Raw genomic sequence first — 25622 nt, forward strand, 5'->3', positions numbered from 1 at the left:
TCTGTGTTCATTAATTTACTTATAGTTTCCTTTTTTATATTCAAGTTATTCTGCCATCCTGAGTTTATCTAGGGTGTGAGATGTTGATCCAAACCCAATCTCTCCCATACTGTCTTCTAATTTTCCCAACAGTTTTTATCAAATAGTGGATTTTTTCTCCAAAAGCTGGGATCTTTGAGCTTATCATAGACTGTCTTGCTGAGGTCACTTACCCCAAGTCTATTCCACTGATCTTCCTTTCTGTACAATGTTAAATAATAGAGGCATCTTTGCTTCACTCCTGATCTTACTGGGAAGGCTTCTAATTTATCCCCATTGCAGATTATACTTGCTGATGGTTTTAGGTATATGCTGTTTATTATTTTTAGGAAAGGCCCTTCTATTCCTATACTTTCTAGTGTTTTCAATAGGAATGAGTATGTATTTTGTCAAAGGCTTTTTCTGCATCTATTGAGATAATCCTGTGATTTCTGGTGGTTTGTTTGTTGATATGGTCAATTATATGGATGGTTTTCCTAATATTAAACCATCCTTGCATTCCTGGTATAAATTCCATCTGATCATAGTGAATATTCCTCATGATCAGTTGCTGGAGTCTTTTTGCTAGTATTCTATTTAAGATTTTTGCATCTATGTTCATTAAGGAGATTTATCTGTAGTTTTCTTTATTTGTTTTTGATCTGCTTGGCTTTGGAATCTGTAACATATTTGTTCCATAAAAGGAATTTGTTAAAACTCCTTCTTCACTTATTTTGTCAAATAGTTTATATAGTGTTGGGATTAGTTGTTATTTAAATGTTGATAGAATTCACTTGTAAATCCATCTAGCCCTGGGGATTTTTTCTTAGGGAGTTCCTTGATGGCTTGTTCAATTTCTTTTTCTGAGATGGGATTGCTTAAGTATTTGATTTTCTCTTTTGTTAATCTAGGCAATTTATATTTTTGTAAATATTCATCCATTTCACCTAGATTTATTACCATATAATTGGGTGAAATAGTTCTTAATAATTACTTTAATTTCCTCTTTATTAGAGGTGAAGTCTCCCTTTTCAGTTTTTTTTTTTAATGAGATATACTTTCTTCTAATTTTTCATTCTCTTGATTTTGTTTTTATTGTTTTTTTGGCTTCTTGTGAAGTCATTAGCTTTTATTTCCTCAATTCTGACTTTTAAAGACTGAATTTCTTCCATGACCTTTTGATCATCTTTTTACATTTGGTACATTCTACTTTTAATGGAGCTCTTTTCTTCATTGTTTTTTTTTGTGCCTCTTTTTCCAGTTGACCAATTTTGCTTCTTAGGCTGGTTCCCCCCCCCCCCCCCCCCCCATTAGTTTCATTTCTTTTTCCCATTTTTCTTTGACCTGTCTTAGTGCTTAAGAACAATTTCTGTTTTTCTGTGAAGTTTTGCATGTGATTGCTTGACTCACATTGCTGCTTATTGATTCTATGCTTTGTTCTTTGTTACCATAGAAATTTTTTAGTTAGGAGTTTTTGCTGTTTGCTCATTTTCCCAGCCTTTATTTCATTTTATTTTTTATTTTTTGGCCTGTGGACGAGAATTCCAAAAGCTGCTGATTCTGAATTGGTGAATTGACACTTTGAGCAATTTTGCCCTGGGGTTAGGTCTTCACTGTGGTAGAGTAGGCTTGAAAGGACCCAGCGTTATGGACTTCAGGCCTCTTTTTAGGCTAGTGCCAGGGCCTGGGACTTCAAGGAGTGGGACTGAGGTACTCTTTTGTTGGTATATCCCTGGTCCCAGGATCCCAAAGTTGACCTGTACCCAAGTTTGGAATCGGGTGTAGGGGTGGCCTGCCAGCACCTCTCAGTATAGTTTTGCTTCTTGTTCCCCCTCAACCTATGAAAATCAACTCTCTGCCTACCTTTCAATTTGTGTTCAGCAGGAGAGGCCCAACTCCCCCTCCCCCCCTTCTTCTGTTTTTTTATTCCTGTCATTTTGAGGTGCTTTTTAAAGACTGGTTTGGAAGGACTGTCAGAGCAGCTTCAGCTTTCGCAGGTACTAAGCAGTCATCTTTGATTCTGTTCCCCTGAAGAACTATCTTGAGATAGATATCATGATTCAAGGCATATGTGGAAAAAAGTTTTGTAACCCAATGCCTTAAGCTGAGTAATATAGCTTAAGAGTATGTAGCTTATTTTGGGTTTTGGTGTTTAGAAATAACACATCTACATCTTCACAATTAGTATAGTTGATCACTTTTTGGCATTAAGTCTTTAACTGTTCTCATAAATAACTTAACAAGAACTACATCTGAAGGTTTACAAAATCCTTTCTTTACAAAAATCCTGTGAAGTTTATAGTATTAAAATAAAGTCTTTCTTTTACAGATGAGGCAACTAAAGTCCAGAGTGATTTATTTAGTAACTTGGCTAGGATCATATAGCCAATAAACCTGATTTCTGAATCCAAAGCCCAATGCTCATATTCTTTTACCATGCTGGCTCCCTGGCTTGTATGACACCACACAAGCTCTATTTCTCTGTAGCAAGGCTGTTTCCATATTCTGGAAGATGGATCATAGTATTGTGGTTTGCTGATGTTGTTACCCTGAAATTGATTTTTTAAAATTCTGTCAAACATGTTTTGTTACCAGCTTTTGTTTGTGTGGCAGTCATTCTCTGCACCAGTGATATTGATATTTTTGTTATTTATTGCTTGTAGAACAACTACATTTTAGGGCAGTGTAAAATTGTTTAAAACATGCAGGTTTTATATTGATGTTTTAATCAATGGTGGTATCTTTACATCTTTTGCTCTAAATCTAGAAATGGTTCTGTTTTCTATGTCCCAATTCTTCTTATTTTAAGAATTTTATTTTTTAATTCTACAAGTATTGTTTATTGTAGATTTTCAGATGACAAGTGAAGAAGGCACTATGAAAATTAATGAAACTAGATAATTTCTCTCATTGAATTTATGTTAAAACATACAAACATTTCCAAACATGTCCTTCCCTTCCCAGTGAGCAAATGAATCATTCTATCACTGCTTGCTCTTCCCTTCTCCATGCTTGAAATTCTCTCCTTCTTATAACCTATAACTTTTTAAATTCCCTGACTTTCCTTAAGACTCAGTTGAAGCATCTCCTTCTTTAGGAGGCTTTTCCTGGTCTCCCCAGCTGCCAGTGCTTCCTGTTTTTTTTTCCCTTTGACAATCTTTGTTATTGGGACACTAATATACTACTGATAAAACTGTGAACTAATCCAACCATTTTGGAAAGCAAATTGGAATTGTGCTCAAAGAGTTATAAAACTGTATTCCAGGGGGCAGCTGGGTAATTCAGTGAATTGAGAGCCAAGCCCAGATGTGGGGAGGTCCTAGGTTCAAATCTGGCCTCAGACACTTCCCAGCTGTGTGACCCTGGACAAGTCACTTAACTCCCATTGCCTAGCCCTTACCACTCTTCTTCCTTGGAACCAATAAACAGTATTGATTCCAAGACAGAAGGTAAGGGTTTAAAAAAAAAATATCCCCAACTGTGTATTCCCTTTGACCCATCAATACTACTATTATGGTTGCTTCCCAAGATGATCAAGGAAAAAGGGAAACAATCTATTATGTTCTAAAATATCTGTAGCAGCTCTCCTTGTAATGGCAAAGAACTAGAAATTGAGGGGATCTCATCAATTGGGGAATGGCTAAGTAAATTTAGGTGTATGATTGTGATGGAATGCATTTCTGCTATAAGAAATAAAGTAGGTTGATTTTAGAAAAACATGGAAAGGCTTGCATGAAATGAACAGAACCAAGAGGATGTTGTATACAGTAATAGCAATATAATTTGAAGAGTGTGAATGATAAAACTTTTTTTTATGTAATATGATCACCAGTATCAATTATGAAGGAAAATACTCACTACCTCCAGAGAAAGAATTGATATATGAAAGTATGTGTTGTATGATTTTATGTATATATCTGTATCAAATGTTGGCTTTCTCTAATGTGGAATTGAGAGAAAGTGAGGGTGGGAGACAAATTGGAACTCAAAATAGAACCAAAAATAAAAAAGAAAGAAAAGAAAATATTTGTTATAAGAGATTTCTTTTGAAGTGGAAGGCAGTGTGAGAAATATAGGTGAGAGAAAAATATCACATGAATAAAAATTTATTTTAAATTATCAAAATGCAAATGCATATTTATTATTTTGATTGCTGATGTAAGATTGTTAAGGTTTTTAGATTTTCCTTCCTTCTTCCCTCTTTCCCTCCCTCTCTTCTTCCCTCCTTCTCAGAAGTTTTGCCAGTGTTCCCCCTATGTTGGTGATAGGGAACAGAGTATTTGGAAAATAACTGACCATCAGGTGGAAGCTAAGCTTGTGTTATTGGTTCTTAATTTTATTATTGTTTTATGTTTGGTCTCTTAGGAGGAATTAGCTTTTTCCTTTTCAGTTTTCTCATTGGTGAAATGAGATATTAATTCTTTATATTGGCCTCAATTCAATTGCTAAGTGTGTTATTGCCTTAAGGAATTCCTTGAGTTCTCAGTACCTTTGAAATAGTTGTATTGTGTTCTTGGCTTTTTGAGAGATCATATTACCGTAAGTGCTTTTAGAATTTTACTGTTCCGAGATGATATCTTAAGAAAGCAACCATGATGATGACCTTCTGTCTATGGTAGGGAAAACACTGTTACTTGTAAAAGTTTAGAATGAAGCCCTTCTGAGTTCATATATCCTAAGAATGCTTTTTTCTTTTTCTTTTTTTTTGGCTTGGGGTTTGGCAGGCTGGTATTTTAGCTGTGTGATTCTGGGCAAGTCACTTAACACTGACTGCCTAGTTCTTCCCATGCTTTTATCTTAGAATGAATAATAAGACAGAGGATAAAGATTCTTTAAGAAAAAAAAAAGGCTGATATCAAAATCAACCAACAAACCAAAACAAGGAACTTTATACAGGGCAAAACCATATAGGACAGTTTAAAATTAGTGTCCATTAGTAAGGAAAAGATGATCAAATAGCACCAGATAGCACAAACTGAGAGCTATGATGTCACATAGCAGAAATGTGAGTGGTTGCATATAACAAACAAAATCAAATTTAGCATGAAGTTGGAAGCACAGCAATCTTATTTTATAAATTCTGATTTTTTCCACCATGAATATGTAATATTGAACCACTTGTAGATTTGATTTCTTTTTGGTAATCTCCTGCATTTAGGGAGTATTCGAATAAGTTAGTTGAATACTTGAACAGTAGACTGTGTCCAGTAAGATCACTGTGTAGATTTGCCATAAATTACACTGCCCAACTTAACAAGTGAGGAGATCAAAGTGTAAGACAGAAAAAAAAAGGCTTATAAGTAGAGTAATCTCATTGGTTAGCCATTGAGATCATGAAGATATTTTGTATTGTGCTATGAGTGTTATATGAACATGAAAATGCATCTTTGATGTGTTGTTCCTGGCAATAACTTTTTAAGAAGTAATATTTATTAAATTTTTTGTATGAAAACATGAAAAAAAAAGTAAATTACTTGCTAATCAGTGCCATGGCTGGATAATTTATTGCTCATCATGTAGATCATTTTGCAATGATGTTGAAGAGGTAATGCCTTCTTCTGGTTTGGGAGTAGCTTTTGTTTCTTGAAGGCCATAAACCTGGTAGAATGTCAGCTATTTGGCAGGTTCTTTCAAGTTCAAAAGACTTCTAAGTATGGGTTGAGTGACACTTTGTACGTCTATCATACAAGGCCCAATTCAGCCTTGTGTATTTAGTTTGGTTTAGATGGCTCATGACCAGAATATTGGACCACCAGGTGGGTGGTTAGTTAGTTAGTTCTTACTAACTCATGAAATAGAAGTAGTGGACTCTGTGATTTGAGCACTTCTTGCTCTCCCATGCAAGTGACACACTATCCACCAGCCATGTGCTTCTCCAATCACTGCCTTCATGCTTGAAATATTCTCCCTTTTCACTACTACAGTCAAGGAAGATTGTGACCAGCTTCTGGGAGGGTGTGCTGGAAATAGTGCTATCTTTTTCCCCCTCTAAAAGCCTTATCTTCTGTCTTAAAATCAATACTAAATATAGATTCCAAGGCAGAAGAGTATTGAGGGCTAGGCAGTTGGGGTTAACTGACTTGCCTGGGGCCACACATCTAGGAAATGTCTGAATTCAGATTCCTACTCAAGACCTCACATCTCCAGGCATGGTTCTCTATCTGTGAGCCACCTAGTTGTCCCTCTAAATCCTTAATTCTTACATAAGAAATATTTGAAAGGACACTTAGATTGGTTTACTCAAGGTGATTCTTATCATAAACACTGTTTACATTTGACAAATTCATCCCAGAACCAACATAGTTAATCTTTTGGTGAAATTCCTTTCCGTGTTCTTGGGTGTGGTTAAAAACATCAGCTTAGGGTTTTACTTACTAGTCTTACTCACACTGAGCTCATGAACAGTTTGCCCTTTTATTAGTTTCTACAGCTGCAGTTTGAAAGAACTCAGTTGGAAGTGTGCTCCAAACAGAGGAAGTCTGTTACAAGTAGCTAGCTGTTGGACAGGCTGGTTTGTACTGGGCTTCTTAGCTGTCCCCAATTAGATGATATTGCTTAATACTATATTTAATTGAAAATAGTTATCTCATTTGCCACCATTGTATCTCTCTGAACTGAAGAGAAGCAGGGGCTAGTCATATTTTGTAAATGTAGAGACTGAGACTTAAAAAAACATTGATGACTGAAAATCTGAATGCTAACTTAGTCCCAGATTCTTCTGGTTTCTGTTTAAAGAGCCATTATTGGAGGAATAGGGATAAGAAATACTCTTAAGAAAGTGAGTAGGTAGCTCTAAGATTTTGGTAGAAAAAGGTGTGTGGAAAAAGAAAACAAATGAAGAAGAGCTTGAGGCAGAAGACAACCTTTGGGGTCCATAAGTACAAAGGGGAATGGTAAATATCAGAGAAAATAACAAGGCAGGTTGAGTTCCTTCCTCCTTGAAAGTAGGGAACTTGGAAACAGTGAGCCCCAAAGTCCCTTTCAATTCTAAGATTATTCAGGCAATAAACCTCAAACTATTTTCTGCCATCCTAGCAGCTGTTTTCTTGTTTCTGTAGCCTGGTATATTGTTTTGATGAATATTGTTTTTCAGATGGCATAAGTTGGCTATATTTGGGTCTTTGCTCTTGATGTTCTTGTCCTGCCACTAAATGATGTTAATATTATACGTACTTTTCTCATCCTGAGGCTTAAATGAGATATTTGTAAAACCCTGATTCCAGGGCCTTTCACATAGTAGGAGATGTATAAATATTTGTTCCCTTCCCTTGATGCTCAGGCTTATATTTGATATTGATGAAATGATGTAAGAAACCAGACATGACTGTGATAATTCTGGATTTTATGACCATAGGGTTAGCATGAACCATTACAGAGATTTGGCCTAGAGGTTGCCACTTTGGTTCCACATATAGCTAGCCTCCTGTAGGACATGTTGGTTTTCATGATTTAGTCATTTGTGTCTTGATAGGGCCAGGATTTCATTTGGGTGACAACTCTAACCCCTACTACAAGCAGCTGGCACATAGTAGGTGCTTAATAACTGTTTGAACTTAATGATCAGTGTGAATTATTGGACAATACCTAAATATAGAATTTGAGGACAACTTCCTGCTCTGCATTTTCAAAATTTATTCATTTATTTTGTAGGGCCCAGTGAAAGGGGCACTTGATTTTTTATAACAAGTACCCACATAAGTTTTCTAAAATTATATGATCCACATTGTCTCCCTCCCTTCTTCCCTCCCCACTCTGGGAACTGATAAGCAATTCAATCTGGATTATACATGTATTATCATGTAAAACATTTCCATATTGTTCCTTTTTGTAAATGAAGAATCTTATAAAACCAAAATCTCAAAACATAACCAAATAAGTAATAAATTATATGTTTTCATCTGCATTCCTACTTCCAACAGTTCTTTTCTGGAGGTGGATAGCATTCTTTTTCATGAAGTTCCTCAGAACTGCTGGATCATTGTATTGCTAAGTCTATCACATGGTATTGCTGTTTCTGTGTACAGTGATTTTCCTTATTTCATTCTGCATCAATTCACACAGGTCTTTCTAGCTCTTTCTGAAGTCATTCTGTTCATCATTCTTTATAGCACAATAGTATTCCATCACTATCATCTATCACAATTTGTTCAGCTGTTCCCCAATTGAGGGACATCCTTTTAGTTTCCAATTCTTTGCCAGTACAAAAAGCTTGCTCTGCATTTTTGCTAACACACTCCTGCCCTGCCAACTACTTATACTGTGATTGTTGTCTCTGTGGTGAAGGTTTGTGACTTTAGTCTTGATACTTCTTGAGGCTGTGCTGATTCTTCTTAGAAGTCCATAATCTATTCAGTGATAGGTTGTGGCAATATTTTGGGAGCTCAGTTATTTAATATTCATACAATTCCCCAATATCTGAAAATACATTTTGACACCTGTTTCTAGGTCCATTGTTGAATCCTCAAGCATGATTAGCCTACTGGGAAAGGTTAATAAATAAACCTAGCCACACCACCCAAGCCTGTCTCTATTTGGGGGCTGCAGAATGGCCCAAAAGGCATCATCTACTCTGGAGTGATCAATGATATCCCTGAAATATATCTATAGGAAACTAGGGGCCCCAAGTAACTTGTTTAGTAGCCCAGAATGTAGTTTCGTTAATGTGGTTACCTTTTAAAAAATTTTTAGTTAAAACAGGTTTTGGTTAGATGATTTAAAAGGCACGCAGCCTTTTCAGCTGTGCAAATCATTTGACATTTCTACATTTACTCCATATAAGGGTAGAAGCCATTTTGGTGTTTACTTGTTTTCTGTAGAGGATGCAATTGCCTATATGCCCTGAAAATAGCAATAAGAAGTTAGTGACCTGGTCAGATCTACACTCAGAAAAATCATATTGCCAAGGACAGCTGGGTGTCACAATGGATAAGAGAGCCAAGCTTGCAGCCTGGGTTCAAATCTGGCTTCAGATACTTCCTACCTATGTGACCATGGGCAAGCCACTTAACCCTGTTTGCCTAGCCCTTAGCCCTTCTGTTTTAATGTTGTTACTACGATAGAAAGTAAGGGTCTAAAAAAAAATGTTGCCTTTTTTTCTTATGGCTTTAGGAAGAGCTGTTTTTCATTGAAGGAAATTATACATATTAATACTTAGTACAGATTCAGGATGAGGTATGGAACATGACTTTTCATGGTCAGTTTTTAAGGAAACCATTCCAGCTGCTATGGGTGAATTCCAGAATCATTAACTTATTAGAGAGTCTCTGTATTATCATATCTTTTAATATAGGCAGAGTAGAAAACATAATTATAATATGTCATCATGTATGAATGGTTTTTATTTTTAGAGGCCTTAATTTTTAAAGTATGAATTCTTTATTTGTGAATTTTCCTCTTTTTAGATGTTTAGAACACTTGAATATCAGCATATATATTTAAACCACATTCACCTCCACACTTTTCACCTGCAGGACAGAGCTAAGTCTGGATAAATAAGGGAGATTTATTTTGGCAGGTGGGTGCCATAGGACTGAGAAGAGATTTCTTGTGGATGTGAAAGGACAACAGTTCCGATCTTAGCCCCAGCCCTGTAATGGGCTATTCTAACAAATAATAGGCTCTTGATAGGATATAGGGACCTTGAGGGAAAGGACTTTTTTGGTCTTCAGAGTATAGATATTGAAACATCATTACTGTCTTCAGTGGGTATCATCCACTCATGCCTACTTGCAGCTTGTCTCTAATTTGTAGAAGATAGTTTTCTGGAGCACTTAGAGGTTAAGTGACTCTCCTGTAGTGTAGTATGTGCCATTGGCAGAATTCAAACCTAGGTCTTCCTGAGCCAGGCTAGCCCTCTATCCGCTATGACCTGCTGCCTCTCCTTAGGATACTTAAAAGTTTCTTTGTGTGTTGTTTTCTCCATTAAACCATAAACTCTTTGAAGGAAGGGACTGTCTTTTGACTTTCTTTATACCCCAGATCTTAGCACAGTGCCTGTTACACTAACCTATTTTCTCCCCAGAAAATGGTTGGAGCAAATACACAGAAGCAAACAGGAGGAAGTGCAGAAGGGAGCATAGATAAGCAGGTCAAGTGTGACACCTTCATGTTAAACTTAATTTGTTCAATACTAGTTAAGGTTAGGATTTTACTGACATTCTGTTTCCTTTTCTTTGGATATTGAAATGTTCATATTTGCCAAGAAAAAAATGGTAGCTGGATGAGGTAGATGCCTAGTTAAATGGATTTGACTAATTTACAAGGCTGATTTGAAAATGGACATATTGACTGGGGCTGGCCTTGCATCCTATGGATTCAGAAGAGAGATGTTGTTTCTTTTATTTTTAATTTTATTAATTTATTTAGTCATTAATTCATTATTTTATTTATTTATTTAAAGCCCATAGCTTCCGCCTTAGAATCTACTGTGTAATTGGTTCCAAGGCAGAATAGTTAGGGCTAGACAATGGGGGTTAAGCGACTTGTCCAAGGTCACACAGCTAGGAAGTGTCTGAGACTAGATTTGAACCCAGGACCTCCCATCTAGGCCTGGTTTTGTTTCTTTTAGAGTGAAGATCTTGTCCCATATGATTTTTTTAGATGCCACACACATTTTGCTGCCATTTTGAAAGAGCTATGCATTTGTCAGACTTCATCTGAGGATCAATTTAGGAGTTCTAGTTGTTGTATGTAACTGAACAGTTTTGGCTTTCTTTACAGGTTATGGAATATCTGCCTGGAGGAGATTTGCTATCACTCTTGAATCGCTATGAGGATCAGTTAGATGAAAATATGATAGAATTTTATCTTGCGGAACTGGTTTTGGCCATTCATAGTGTTCATCAGATGGGATATGTCCATCGGTAAGTGAGTATTCTTTAGAAGCTCAGTGAGAATTTGTCCTATGAGGAATCAATGCAGTAAATTATTAGTGCATCAAATTAATGTGTATTTGAGTTCTGGACAATCTTTTTTTTTAAACCCTCACCTTCCGTCTTGAAGTCAATACTGTGTATTGGCTCCAAGGCAGAAGAGTGGTAAGGGCTAGGCAATGGGAGTGAAGTGACTTGCCCAGGGTCACACAGCTAGGACGGGTCTGAGGCCAGATTTGAACCTAGGACCTCCTATCTCTAGACCTGGCTCTCAATCCACTGAGCTACCCAGCTGCCCCCTGGACAATCTTACAAATAGCTGGATAAAAGTAAAGTATAAAGCAAAATAAGCTATTTCTAGAACAGAAGGCTTGATAAGATGGCTGATAAGGCCTGACCAACCTGATAAAGGCTCTTTGAGTTATGGAGGAGAAAATTTGAATTTCTTTTTCTAAAAGAAGAGATTCGGGTAACTTTTGGCATTAAGGTCATGAGAAGAGCTCTAGATGATCATGGAGTTTGTTTACTATTGGACCAATAAGTAATTATTATTTTTTTAAACCCTTTCTGTCTTAGTAATAGACAGAAAGGCAAAAGTTAGATAATGGGAGTTAAGCGACTTGCCCAGGGTCACATAGTTAAAAAGTTTCTGAGATCTGATTTGAACTCAGGTCCCCCTGAATCTAGGCCTGGCACTCTATCTATTTTGTCACCTAGTTGCCTCAACCATTAAGTAATTAAAGTATCCAGTGGAATAGACTAGATAAAATGGTTTAAAATTTTAGAAATCACATTCTTTCTAGTAATATCAGATCTTCACTATCTGACATGTATTCATTATTTTCTGCATATCTATAAGAGGTAACATGATGTAGGAGAATAAGCACTGGATTATTGCTAAAGATCTGATTTTATGTAGTTCTTTATTCCGTGTGTCCTATGAGCCATTTTTTGACTGGACTTTAGTTTCTTTAGCTGTAAAATGAGGAGGGACATTTTTTTCTGATACTAAAACTGTACAAATATATATTTCCCAAAACATTTCCTTTTACTTTGATTTGTACTTCAAGAATGTGTGCTCATATTTCAGAAATGATTTGTTGCATTTAGATCTCCAAAAACACACACTCAAGTACTTGAAAGAATTGACAGCCCAGTATAGGAGTTTCTCATTGGTACAGAGAGTAGCAGTGGTTTTCGAGTTTTTTGAGTGTGATTTTTTTTACAGAGACATCAAACCAGAGAACATTCTTATCGACCGAACAGGCCATATCAAACTGGTGGACTTTGGAGCAGCTGCCAAAATGACTACAAATAAAATGGTAATGAATTTAGAAAAACCTGGGAGAGAAATTTAGGTGGTTTTCTTAAGGGGGGAACATTGCTTATTATTTATAATTTCACACTTCCTTTGTGTTTTGGAATATTGCTTCTGCTTATACTTTTCATGGTTCTGAGGAAATGTGGCTTTCTTTATTGAAGGTACTTTAAAAAGTTCACAGTTATGGTCTAGGTTGATATTTTATACTTTGCTGATTCTTCCGACAGTGCAGATAACCATTCATTCCTTGTCATTCTCATGTGATTTTCAACTATGGGTTCTCAGGTAAGACTTCTAGAGGATATATACAATGCAATAAGGCATTCCATTGGTCTTTTAGAATCTCATAGTTAGTAGTGAGTTTTTAAGCTGTCTTATCTTTGTACTCCTCACTGTTTGCTACATTACTGGCCTACTTTTCTTTTCCATTATTTTTTTAATGATCTTTTTTGCACCATTTCTTGCTTGCAAGGCATTTGTAATATGCCTGATTCCACTTATGAACACAATATGCTTCCAGGGCCTTTGGCTGCATCTGTATTTGGATTCTTTGGAGACTATGATATTCCATGATTCCTAGCCACTAGAATCATCAGAAGACTATTGGTGTTACAAAAAAGTATTTTTTGTATTCAGTGTGTATCTTGGGATTATTGAAAGTATTGTCCAGTTTATCAGATATAATTAATCCTTAGTTCTTATCCAAGATATATGGACTCAATGGCCTGACCATCCAGCTGCATGTCACAACATGGGGTGTATATGTTCTTCCTTTGTTACTTTTTTTCTATATGTATTACAAGGCTGATATCTTTTGATTAATTCTGGATCTCATTGAGAAATTCCTGTAGTATTCTGAGGCTTAATATGATTAGCATGGTGTCATTGGCAAAGAGAACATTTGGAGGATCTTACCATCAATTGGTACTTTTTTCAGTTTGTGGTCTGTATTCTTTTTGGTGGTCCAGTACCTTTGGAGAACTTATATCCTTCCTCTTTTGTGTTTCACTTGATGCTGATAATCAGAGGATAGTTATATAGGACTTTCTTTATACTTTCATTTACAGGAAAATCTTTTATAATTTTAAAATATTATAGAGATGTGGTCCCAAGAATATAATATCACTATTCTGTAAGACACTCTAGTACCTAGGACTCTGGGAGGACTGATATGAACTGATGCAAAATGAAGTCAGCAGAAAGAGGAAAGTATTAATACCTAGCAACTACAACAATGAAAGGACCATAGCAAAAACAAAATGGTCTTAACTGAGAACTATGAGATTATAATGGCCAGGCCTGGCCGGAAGAGACATGAGAAAGGACATCTCTCTTCTTTGCAGAGACGGGGGACTGGGTATGGACACTGAATGGGATGTTGGATATAGTGGATGTGTTGGTTAGTTTTGTGAGCTTTTTTTCCCTTTTCCCTTTTTTTTCTTATAAGGGATAATTTTCTAGAAAAGGGAAAAAGGAAGGAAACAAAAGGTAATGTAGAAAATATAAAACTATAAGATAGTAAAATTTTACTTTTGAAATATGAAACAAACTTAATGTGGTGACAGATTAAAAAGCAGAGAAGACAATAGTAGGAGATTGCAGGCAGAAAGGGGAAGTAGGATGATGGAGCTAGTAGAGGAGAAGAAGCTCCATGGAGGCACTGGGTGATTACACCAGGCACCAAAAGAATTGGATTAATGATGTAGTCTATACCATAGCTGAGCAGGAATGCTTTCAACATCTCAACCAGCAGAAAAAAAAGCTTCTGCTGGAGACGTCCAGTCAGCCCTCTTCCTAAAATATTATGATCAGAACATAACAGCCCTCCAGCTCTGATCTAATTAATGCACAGTACAGTGGGATTGGTGTCTTTCTTATCCTGGATGCCTTCTCTATTGATGTACCCCAAGACCCTTTGCTTTTTTGCTTTTGTCTCTGCTAATTGATACTAAGTTTGTCACTTTGGCCTCCCCACCCCCCCCCCACCCCCGCTCCCCATACTGTAGTCTAGTTATGGCTTGCCCACTATGGTCTTTGGGTATTTGAGTTCTTGGCCTCATGTAGATCTCAACATTTTTTCCTCAATAAATGCCTAAAATTTCCCATTAGAAAACAGCAACCCAGAAAAAGCAGACGGGCAGAAAGTGAGCTTGCAGAAAGATTGTGTAGAGATCCAAGTAAAGGAAATCATCCCAATGTATGCACTCTCTGGTCCTTCCTGTCTCTGTTAAAGACACATTTTATAGACTCTTGACTCCTGGTTTATTTTTTCTGAGTTGGGGGTCCTGGTTCCTTTGTTTTGGGTTAGGGGTTGATGACACTTTCCCAACTTTCACACGTATGCTAGTGACTTTCCTTTTATATGCTTTGTATCTGTCTCACTCATTAGCATGTAAGGTCCATGAAGGCAGGGACTACCTTCTTGCCTTTCCTTGTGCACAAGGCCTGGCCCATCATAAGCACTTAGTGTTTGTTGATTCAGCTTGGTTAATAGTCAGATAGTGTAGAGTCACTTTCATTTTTCCCTGCTACCATTTGGTGCTCAATCTGTCACTTCCCTACTTTCTTTGAGAAGAAAATTTAAATGTGGAGTTCTGAGCCTTCTAAGCTTTCTATGTACAGACTTTTGGCCTCTTTGGGTTTTTTGATCCTGATCTTTATTTTCCAGTATAGTTTTCTATCTTTACTGGTATTTTCATTGAAATCACCAAATAGCAAAATACATGTTAATTTAGTTTGGAGAATCCTGTCAGGTTTTTGATGTCTCTGGTTTCATTCTTTACAGGACATGTTGGCACATAAGCTTCAATGATCTTCCTGATTATCTATTTCGTTATATTCATTGGGAACACCACAAGTTGGTATGACCAAGAATCCAATGAAATGTTTCTTGTTGCTTTTGGGCTTTAGATAAAATGTCTTTTGCCTATTCCTGTCGTTTTTTCTCTAAGGAGAATCTGTGAGCTGTTTTTTTATTTAGAGTGACTTTGTCATGCCTTCTGGTTTCATTTTATATCAAGAGTGTTGGTAGGAATATGCATCATTTCCTCCAGTACAGCATCTACTTGCTGGTTACTGGACAAAGAAACTACAGTCTTATGTCATCTGTGAATAGGAGCATATGGAGGACCTTACTGTCAGAGGGATACCTCTTCAAGTTGGACTCTGCTGGATTTCTTTCATGCCACTGGATTATAGAAGAGTGGTCTGCCCTCTGAGGAAGGCAGAAAGGTGGAACCTGCCACGGAATCCAAATAGACGTGTCCTCTAATTGAGCAGGCTTTGAATCTTGAAAGAAACGGACACCATTAGGCTATATAGCCTTTGCCTTTTGTACTTTCTGGGTCTATGCCAATAGCCAAAACTAAATACCATATTGATGCTGGATTCTGTTTGACCAAAAAGACCTTGAGTCCAAGATGCCTTTAGGACCAGTTTTTTTTTTTTAAACATTATTTTATTTGGTCATTTCCAAACATTATTCATTGGAAACAAAGATCATTTTCTTTTCCTCCCCCCCAAGCCGACTCGTGATTCCACTGGGTATCACATGTGTTCTTGGTTCAAACCCATTTCCATGTTGTTGGTATTTGCACTAGAGTGTTCATTTAGAGTCTCTCCTCAGTTGTATCCCCTCCAACCCTGTGGTCAAACAGTTGCTTTTCATCGGTGATTTTACTCCCACAGTTTATCCTCTGCTTGTGGGTAGTATTTTCTTTTAGATCCCTGCAGATTGTTCAGGGACACTGCATTGACACCAGTGGAGAAGTCCATTACCTTCGATTGTACCACAGTGTATCAGTCTCTGTGTACAATGTTCTCCTGGTTCTGCTCCTCTTGCTCTGCATCACTTCCTGGAGGTTGTTCCAGTCCCCATGGAATTCCTCCACTTTATTATTCCTTTTTGCACAATAATATTCCATCACCAACATATACCACAATTTGCTCAGCCATTCCCCAATCGAAGGGCATCCCCTCATTTTCCAATTTTTGGCCACCACAAAGAGTGCATAGTTTTTTAAGCAAGCATAATATAATAGTTTCTCTTTCCTTCAAATGTGTTTGTACATCATGAAAAGAGGTGTGGCCACTTATTCACTGATCTCTGAACATCCTTCAGTAGGGCACTAGGCCTACTATTAGCGATCAAAGACTTCAAATGGAAATTGCCTGATTGAGGGGCTACTGAATGACGTTCATGTGAATTGTATCGGTGATATCGACACTTTCTTGTTTTGATAGAGAGAGCCAGAAGGTACTGAGGTCCTGAAGGGTAGGAAAGAGTAGGAGTCTCTAATCAGACTTTATAATTTTGCCTTTAGTAAATGTTTATCTGTTGTGAGGGCAGGTAGGTGGCTCAGTAGATAGAGAGCCAGGACTAGGTTCAAATGTGGCCTCAGACACTTCCTGTGTGGCCCTGGGCCAAGTATTTTAACCATGATTGCCCAGCCCTTATAGCTCTTCTGCTTTGGAAATGGTACTTAGTATTGATTCTAAGACAGAAGATAAGGGTTTTAAGTGTTTATCTGTGTGGATGTGAGTCTTTGTTGATGGTGGCTGAGAATATGGCCAACTTAGTGGGACTATTGAAAATAAGGACATCACTCTCTGTTCTGAAGTTTTCAAAATATGTTAACACAGAGTGTGTGCCAGGTGTCTTGTCAGTTTGTCAATAATATATGAAGATTGATTATCCACTTTGGTCTTGATAGTTTGGGGTCATTTATTTTAATAAATAAGATGAGTTCAGTCATCGCTATTATTGTGTCTGGAAAAATACCTCCTTATCTGTGGAGAGGCAGCTTGATGGAGTAGCAACAAAGTTGCTGCTCTTGGAACAGGGAGACCAGGGTTTGAAACGTGCCAGCCAAATCCCTCCTCTGAGTCTCCATTTCCCCATCTGTAAAGTAGGCATAATAATAATTGTATTGCTTTCCTCCCAGGGATTTGGAATTATACTTCTCCACCATGGGAGATCATGATGTAAAGCATTTTGACATTTTATTTTGTTTTTATTATTATTCTTTTTTAAAACCCTCACCTTCCATTTTAGAATCAAGACTATGTATTGGTTCTAAGGCAGAAGAGCAGTAAGGGCTGGGCAATGGGGGTTAAGTGACTTGTCCAGGGTCACACAGCTAGGAAGTGTCTTAGGCCATATCTGAACCCAGGACCTTCCATCTCCAGGCCTGACTCTCAATCCACTGAGGCACCTCAGTTAGATTGAGGTGCCTACCCCACCATTTTGACTTGGGAAAAAAAAAACAGCAAAAAAACCCTTACCTTCCATCAAGGCAGAGGAGTGGTAAGGGCTAGGCAATGGGGGTCAAGTGACTTGCCCAGGGTCACACAGCTGGGAAGTGTCTGAGGTCAGATTTGAACTTAGGACCTCCCGTCTCTAGGCCTGGCTCTCAGCCCACTGAACTACCCAGCTGCCCCTCCCTCCCCACCATTTTGACATTTTAAAAATCACTGTATCACTCTTTTTAAATCATTGTGAGCTCTTATTACTATTCTAGTGGTATGATTGGAGCAAAGCTGTCATATAGATTGGCCAAAAGTCTTTGCTGGGATGTATCGTGATTTTATTTGTCTTGGTATAGTTTTGAATAATAAAAAAATACAATTTTTGAAGGAAGAAGTTGGTTTGGGAGTATAATGAATAGCATATAAATTAATTTCAGGTTGATATTTCTATACTTATTATCTGCCCTTATGATAATCTACATTAGATAATCATGAGATGGTCATTAATTTTTTTTTAATTTTGTAATATTTTATTTGATCATTTCCAAGCATAATTCATTAAAGACAAAGATTGTTTTCTTCCCCCCCCCCCGCCCCCCTCCCCCCCCCCCGTAGCCGAGGCGTGATTCCACTGGGTATCACATGTGTTCTTGATTTGAACCCATTGCCATGTTGTTAATATTTGCATTAGAGTTTCGTTTAGAGTCTCTCCTCTGTCATGTCCCCTCAACCGCTGTAGTCAGGCAGTTGTTTTTGCTCGGTGTTTCTACTCCCACAGTTTATCCTCTGCTTTGTCTTCTGCTTATGAATAGTGTTTTTTCTCCTAGATCCCTGCAGATTGTTCAGGGACATTACACCGCCACTAATGGAGAAGTCCATTACGTTCGATTATACCACAGTGTATTAGTAATACTCTGTGTACAATGTTCTCTTGGTTCTGCTCCTCTCGCTCTGCATCACTTCCTGGAGGTTGTTCCAGTCTCCATGGAACTCCTCCACTTTATTATTCCTTTTAGCACAATAGTATTACATCACCAACATATACCACAATTTGTTCAGCCATTCCCCAATTGAAGGGCATCCCCTCATTTTCCAATTTTTGGCCACCACAAAGAGCGCAGCTATGAATATTTTTGTACAAGTCTTTGTGTCCATTATCTCTTTGGGGTACAGACCCAGCAGTGCTATGGCTGGATCAAAGGGTAGACATTCTTTTGTCGCCCTTTGTGCATAGTTCCAAATTGCCCTCCAGAATGGTTGGATCGATTCACAACTCCACCAGCAATGAATTAATGTCCCTACTTTGCCACATCCCCTCCAGCATTCATTACTTTCCTTTGCTGTCATGTTAGCCAATCTGCTAGGTGTGAGGTGATACCTCAGAGTTGTTTTGATTTGCATCTCTCTGATTATAAGAGATTTAGAACACTTCTTCATGTGCTTATTAATGGTTTTGATTTCTTTATCTGAAAACTGCCTATTCATGTCCCTTGCCCATTTATCAATTGGAGAATGGCTTGGTTTTTTGTACAGTTGATTTAGCTCTTTATAAATTTGAGTGATTAAACCTTTGTCAGAGGTTTTGATGGTCATTAATTTTAAAATACATAGTTATTTATTTTGTTAAACATTTCTGAATTACATGTAAAATTTTTTAACATTAATTTTTTTTATAAGTTTGAGGTCTAAATTCACTTGCTCTTGTCTCCTCCCTATCACTTGAGAAGATAAGCAATACAATATTGAATATAGGTATGAAGTTTTTCAAAACATTTCCATATTAGCCATGTTGCAAAAGAAAACACAGATCTCACCCTGCAAGAAAACCCCCCCCAAAAAAATAAAATTAAAAACTATACTTCATTCAGTACTTAGAGTTCATCAGTCCTCTGACTGGAGATAGCATTTCCCTGCCCTGAGTCTTTTGGAATTATCTTGATCATAGTAGCTAAGTCTTTCACATTTGATCATCCTTACAATATTGCTTTTATTGTTATAATAATCTCTTGGTTCTACTTACCTCACTCTTCACTTACTCATTCTAGGTCTTCACAGATTCTTCTGAAACCATCCCCCTCATCATTTCTTATAGCACAATAGCATTCCACCACAATCACATTCACCACATTTTGTTCAACCGTTCCCCTATTGATGGGGATTCCCTCAATTTCTAATTTTTTTGCCACCCCAAAAAGAACTGCTATAAATATTTTTGTATAAATAGATCTGTTACTCTTTTTTTAGATCTCTGTGGGATGCAGGCTTGATAATGGTATTACTGAGTCAAAGGGGAGACACAATTTTATAGCTCTTTGGGTGTAATTCCAAATAGTTCTCCAGAGTGTTTGGACTAGGTTACAACTCTCAGTAGGGAATTGGTCAATATTAAGTATTAAAAATTGTTTTTTCAGGTGAAGTCCAAGCTCCCTATTGGGACACCTGATTACATGGCGCCAGAAGTACTGACAGTGATGAATGGAGATGGAAAGGGCATCCATGGGCCAGAATGTGACTGGTGGTCATTGGGAGTCATTGCTTATGAAATGGTTTATGGACGATCACCTTTTACTGAAGGAACCACAGCCAAAACTTTTAATAATATCATGAATTTCCAGGTAAAGAATTATTGGCAGTACATTTTTGTATTTTGCCTGGTAAAGGGAAAAAGTCGTTAACTTTAAAAGCCTCTTGAATGCTTGGTAAATGCAAAAAGACCAACCTTTTGGAAGAGTGTTCTGATGTCAAGAGTTTTGCTGAAGCTATTCTTGAATCTTTGTGTGAAAACATCATCCTTGTGTGACTATCAGGGTTGAGAATTTTTATTTTTTTGTGATGAGAACAGGCCATTTAATTTGAGAAGGATGCCTTTTGGTCCATTATGAAATGAATGGTGCAGAGAATCATAAAACTTGAATAGAAGAAAGATACTAACTTAGTTTAAGGTCAAGATTAAGAAAACTCATCATTTCTAATACTTTTTTTTTCCCCTTTGAAAACAGCGGTTTCTGAAGTTCCCAGATAGCCCTAAAGTTAGCAGTGAATTTCTTGATCTGATTCAGAGTCTGCTTTGTGGACCAAAAGAAAGGCTGAGTTATGAGAGTCTCTGCTGCCATCCATTTTTCTCAAAAATTGATTGGAATAACATTCGTAACTGTAAGTAAAACTGCTTTCATTAAATTTCAGATTCAGGCATTAGTAAACATCAGCAAAGTAAGATTATTTGGACCTGTTCTGGCTGTGAGAATCTGGCATAAATTTCATAGATTAATGGTTTGCTTTAAAAAAAAATAAAAGTATAATATCATAGCTGTCATTGAGTAATAATGACATTAAAAAATATATTTGCCAAGAACAAGGCCAGTCATGAAACTTAGTTTTTACATATCAACTGAACTTTGCCCACCCATTATGTTAGGATAGAGTTGGAAGAGACCATCATATCTAGATGTATGTATGGGCATCTGTTTGACTGATATTGTTCTTTTTCTTTTTTTTTTTTAAACCTCTACCTTCCGTCTTGGAGTCAGTCCTGTGTATTGGCTCCAAGGCAGAAGAGTGGTAAGGGCAAGGCAATGGGGGTCAAGTGACTTGCCCAGAGTCACACAGCTGGGAAGTGACTGAGGTCAAATTTGAACCCAGGACCTCCTGCCTCTAGGCCTGGCTCTCAATCCACTGAGCCACCCAGCTGTCTCCTGATATTGTTCTTGATGAAAGACAGAACATGGTATTTCTTTATTTGTCCTTTAAATGATGTAAAAAACAAACCAAAAAATTGAAGGACCCTTCACAGGTCTTTATTACTGAAAGGAGCCTTAGAGATCATCTAATACAGAGAAAAAAATCTGAGATCCAGAAAGGCGGATTAACTTGCCTGTGGTCATATAGCTAGTTAGTGGTGTATGAGCACTAGAAAGAGTCCATTATTTCCTGGCTTTTACAAAGATAACTCCTAGAACCATGAAAAACCAACAGGAGATAGGAGTGATGGAAATTAAACAATATTGCAATTATTTTTTCTCAAACCTGATTCATTATTTTTATGAACATGCTTAGTTAATAGTGGCTATGATCACTTGTTTCTATATCCTTTTAATTTATGATATTATTTCAGAACTTTGGTCACTGTATTAATTTTCCAATAATGTAAACAAATAATGTATGACAAAATGGATAGCATCTGGCTAGTGAGGTAAGCATGTTATCATTCATGTCTAATAACATCTAAAGTAGAAAATTTTCTAGGCATCATGAAGTCAATATTGATTCTGAATAAAGCAATATTTTAATGAAACATCATAGTAATGACTTTTGTGTGGAAAGGAGCTTCCTTCCCTTGCATTTCAGCATGAAGCAAAAACTTGATGTTTTTTGGTTGCAAACCACTTCAAATGATGTAACTTTCAATTCAAATATTTCCACCTGCAACATTTTTATAAATCATTCTTCACATAATGATATAAATTATATGCTTGTTCTGTAGTTGATTTTTAAAAAATTTCCTGTTAAAAGCCCAGATAAAATTTATTTTAGTTACTGTAGAAGTATTTATTTTGTTACTTTATAGTTTAGCATTATTCTCTAATCTCTTAGAAAAAAATCAACACATTAATTGCTTATTCAATTAAATTATTTTCTCTCAAGTTATTCAGTGTACAGAGATTAATTATCTAAATAACTTTAGAAGCCTGTTTGCATTATTTTTTCTATTTTATCAGTCTTGTCAGCTACAGTAAGTTTCTGAGGCCAGATCTGAATTCATGTCTTCCTGACTCCATGCCTAGCAATGCACCATGTTGGTTCCATCAAATGACCTCTAAAATCTTTTGCAATTCCTGGCTTATGTAATTCTGTATTACTGTAGCTATAAAAAAAATGAGGAGAAATTTTAAAAAAATGATACTAAAGGAAGAGAACTAGGATCTCTATGTATTAGAATGTTGAGGACTTAAATTGTAAAAGGAATTAAATAAGAACTTAATCTTAAAACTCAAATACTAATTCTTATCAGAAGGAGCTAAGAAACTATAGTTAAGTCCTCTGTAATCCTCTGATGTAAACACGTAACCATTAACCACACTCTTAGGCAGGTCAGAACTATATTAAAATGTAATTGGGAAATACATAGCAAAATATAGGTAATATTACATTTTAAAATGAAATTAACATGCACTGGCAGAAATTCTTAAATATGGATTCTTGGCTCCATGCTTAGTTACTTTAAAAATACTATTGTATAGACCAGCCATCAGATTGTATAAATGAGTTTCAGACATCCTTTTCTGATTCTTTTGTTAAGCAATGAGCTAGAATGATTTCTCATTGTTATTTATTTATCCGAAAATCAATCTAAAAACTCTTAATTTTTGCTTATTTGATAATGACATTCTATTTCCTACTGACAAATCACCTTGTTCCTTAGTGTGCTCTCATTCAGTCAACAATTATCTATACCTGGATAATACAAAATTATCTGTCAACCCTTTAGCTCACTTTCTTGATTCAGTCCCCTGAAGCTCTGTCTCTTACCTATCTCAAATCGGCAATTTTGTTGACCTTGATTAAAAAATGCCATTATCCATTCAGTATTTTTAACCAAGCACCGCCGAAGACTTTGAAGTAGCTGCTAAATTTGACCACCTCTTTCTATATAGTATTTCCTATTTCTGCTTTCTCTATATCACTCCTACCTTAGGCTATGATCTTATTATTTCCTGCCTTAACTATTATAACACCTTCTCACCAGATTTTCAGCACCAATAATTTCCATTTTATCCAGCCCAGCCAAAATGACTTGATCCTTCTATGATTTTGATCATCCTATTCCACTTCCTTAAAGCTCTGAAATGACTTCCTGTTCTTTTACTTTTTTTTTGTTTGTTTGATACATTTTATTTTGACACAATGATACCTATAACAAACACCTTGACAAAATCCCCTAGGAAACAATTGTCTCCCTTACTCCTTCAAAGTATATTAGTCCTTAATAGAAAGGATGTTTCCTTGTTTTTGACCAGAGTTTTGTTGCTTCTCCATGTGATTTTACTTAGGTTCCTGTCCTTATTCTTTTGTCTTTGCTTCTTTTACCCTTTAGTACTTCTCACAAGTCATAAATTTCCCTGAATTTTTCATATTCATCAAATGGTTAGCCATTCCTCAGTTGTTTTGCACATACTTTGTTTCTAGCTTTTTGTTTTAACAGATAATGCTAGGAATATTTTTGTATATTTGGGTATTTTTTTTTTGTTGGCTACCTTCTTGGAAACATGGTTCCCAGTAAAGGCTCCCAGGATCTAGGGGTAGGAACAGTTTAAAATCTTTTCTTTCATAATTCCAAGTTGTTTTCTAGAATGATTGGATAAATTCATAGCTCCATCATGAGTGAATTACGTGCTTGCTTTTTCACAGCCCTTTCACCATGAGCTTTCTTTTCTTTTAGTGTCTAAGATGGCCTGATTTTTGGGCAGTGAGAACTCATTCAAAAAAATTTTTTTTTCTCTTTTTCTTTCTGAATACTTTTGGTAGTTGGTAGTTTATATATTTTTGGCCAACTCCACTGACTGCTTTTTTTCTACCAGGGAATAATTCTTTTTTTTTTTCTTTAATCCCTTACCTTCCATCTTAGAATCAATATTGTGTATTGGTTCTAAGGCAGAAGAGTGGTAAGATCTAGGCAATGGGGGTTAGGTGACTTGCTCAGGTTCACACAGCTAGGAAATGTCCAAGGCCAGATTTGAACCAGGACTTCCCATCTCTAGGCCTGACTCTCAATCCATTGAGCTACCCAACTGCTCTCCCCCCCACCCCCCACTGTGAATAATTTTTAATTTTATATATTCACTATACATTTCCTAGATGTCCCATCTTTATCAGAACTATTTACTACAAAGACATTTTTCCCCAAGTATATTAACTTTTGATTATGTCTACATCGACTTCATATATAGGAAAACTTCCATTTTATATAATGGAGATAATAATTTTGTTTTTTTCTGATGCTTTCTGTCCTCTTATCTAGTAATGAATTTTTCCCTAATTTTGAAAGATACATCAAAATTTGATTTAATAATATTTATCCACTTAAAACTTATTGTTGAACAAAGTAAAAGATGCAATCTAAAACTATTTGACAGAAAAGTGCTTTCCTGCAGCTGTTGAATAGAGAATACTTTCTCTAGTAGTTTGTGTTCTTGGGTTTAATGAATGCTCTGCTGCTAAGACTTTCTGTTTTTGAGATCAAATGCAGGTTTACCTTTTACCAGTGTATCTGAGATTATTTCCGTTTCCCCATTCCTTTCTTGTCCCCTATTCATTTTAGGCCTATCTTATTGTGATTCCTTTGGTCTCCCATTTCCTAACTTACCTTTGAGGTTTTAATAAAATAATATCTTAGGGATGGTATATTCTTCTTACTGTAAGAGGAAAAGGAGTTATTTTTAAAAGGGTTGGACTTGATTAAGAGTGTGGTCGCCAGGAATTTAGTTAATCCCAAAGAGATTTTATTTACAATTTATTTACAAAATGTAGAAAGAGTAAAACAAAAATCAGAGAGAGGATAAGGTAAGATATCTAGCCTGAGCACTAAGTAGTTTACTCCTGGCCCCTCTGGGCAGGGGAAATTAGTTTCAGACGTCTTGGCAAAGCCAAGGACCTGGGAGGTGTCTCTCAAGAATAGGTCTCTCCAAAGGATAGTTTTTTCAGAAAAATCCAGCAGTTAAGAATCAGCCTTTTACTTACCACATCAGTCCAGTCAACAGATTCTTCTGCCCCTCTTCACCAGCCTCAACTCAAAAGCATGAAGAATTGAATTTTCATAGGAAGTAATAGTTCCTTTTAAAGACATTTTCTCTTGCATCACTTCCTGTGCCTTCCCCTAATTCTACATCTACCAATCACAGTTGACGCTCTGCTCTAGGATTGCCCAGAAGGCAGTCAGTCATTTTTGATTCATCACCCATTATTGTACACGTGGATCACAGACCTCCCCCACTCAGGTGTGAATGGGGTGTTTGCACCTTTGTCGATTAAATCCAAAATGGGCAGATCTCCATACTTAACTTTAAGTAAGGTGTTTGTACTTTTGGGAATTAAATCTAAAAATAGACAAGGGTTACAATTTAATCTTCACAATCAGGGGAGAGTTAAGTATTTTCATTGTTATAATCAGG

The 25622-nt window shown here is 36.7% G+C and overlaps 1 protein-coding gene across 2 annotated transcripts in view; it reads left to right on the plus strand.

Annotated features, from left to right (window-relative positions):
• CIT (citron rho-interacting serine/threonine kinase) overlaps positions 1-25622 on the plus strand; it is a 173754-nt gene that overhangs the window by 25134 nt on the left and 122998 nt on the right. For both annotated transcript variants that reach the window (XM_001363096.4, XM_007490328.3), the window contains exons 6-9: positions 10738-10880; positions 12118-12211; positions 19869-20072; positions 20457-20610. In XM_001363096.4, coding sequence (XP_001363133.1) covers positions 10738-10880; positions 12118-12211; positions 19869-20072; positions 20457-20610 — 595 coding nt within the window. The remainder of the gene's footprint in view (positions 1-10737; positions 10881-12117; positions 12212-19868; positions 20073-20456; positions 20611-25622) is intronic.

The sequence above is a fragment of the Monodelphis domestica genome, chromosome 3 (genome assembly GCF_027887165.1).
Source record: "Monodelphis domestica isolate mMonDom1 chromosome 3, mMonDom1.pri, whole genome shotgun sequence".
In the NCBI taxonomy this organism is placed as follows: Eukaryota; Metazoa; Chordata; class Mammalia; order Didelphimorphia; family Didelphidae; genus Monodelphis; species Monodelphis domestica.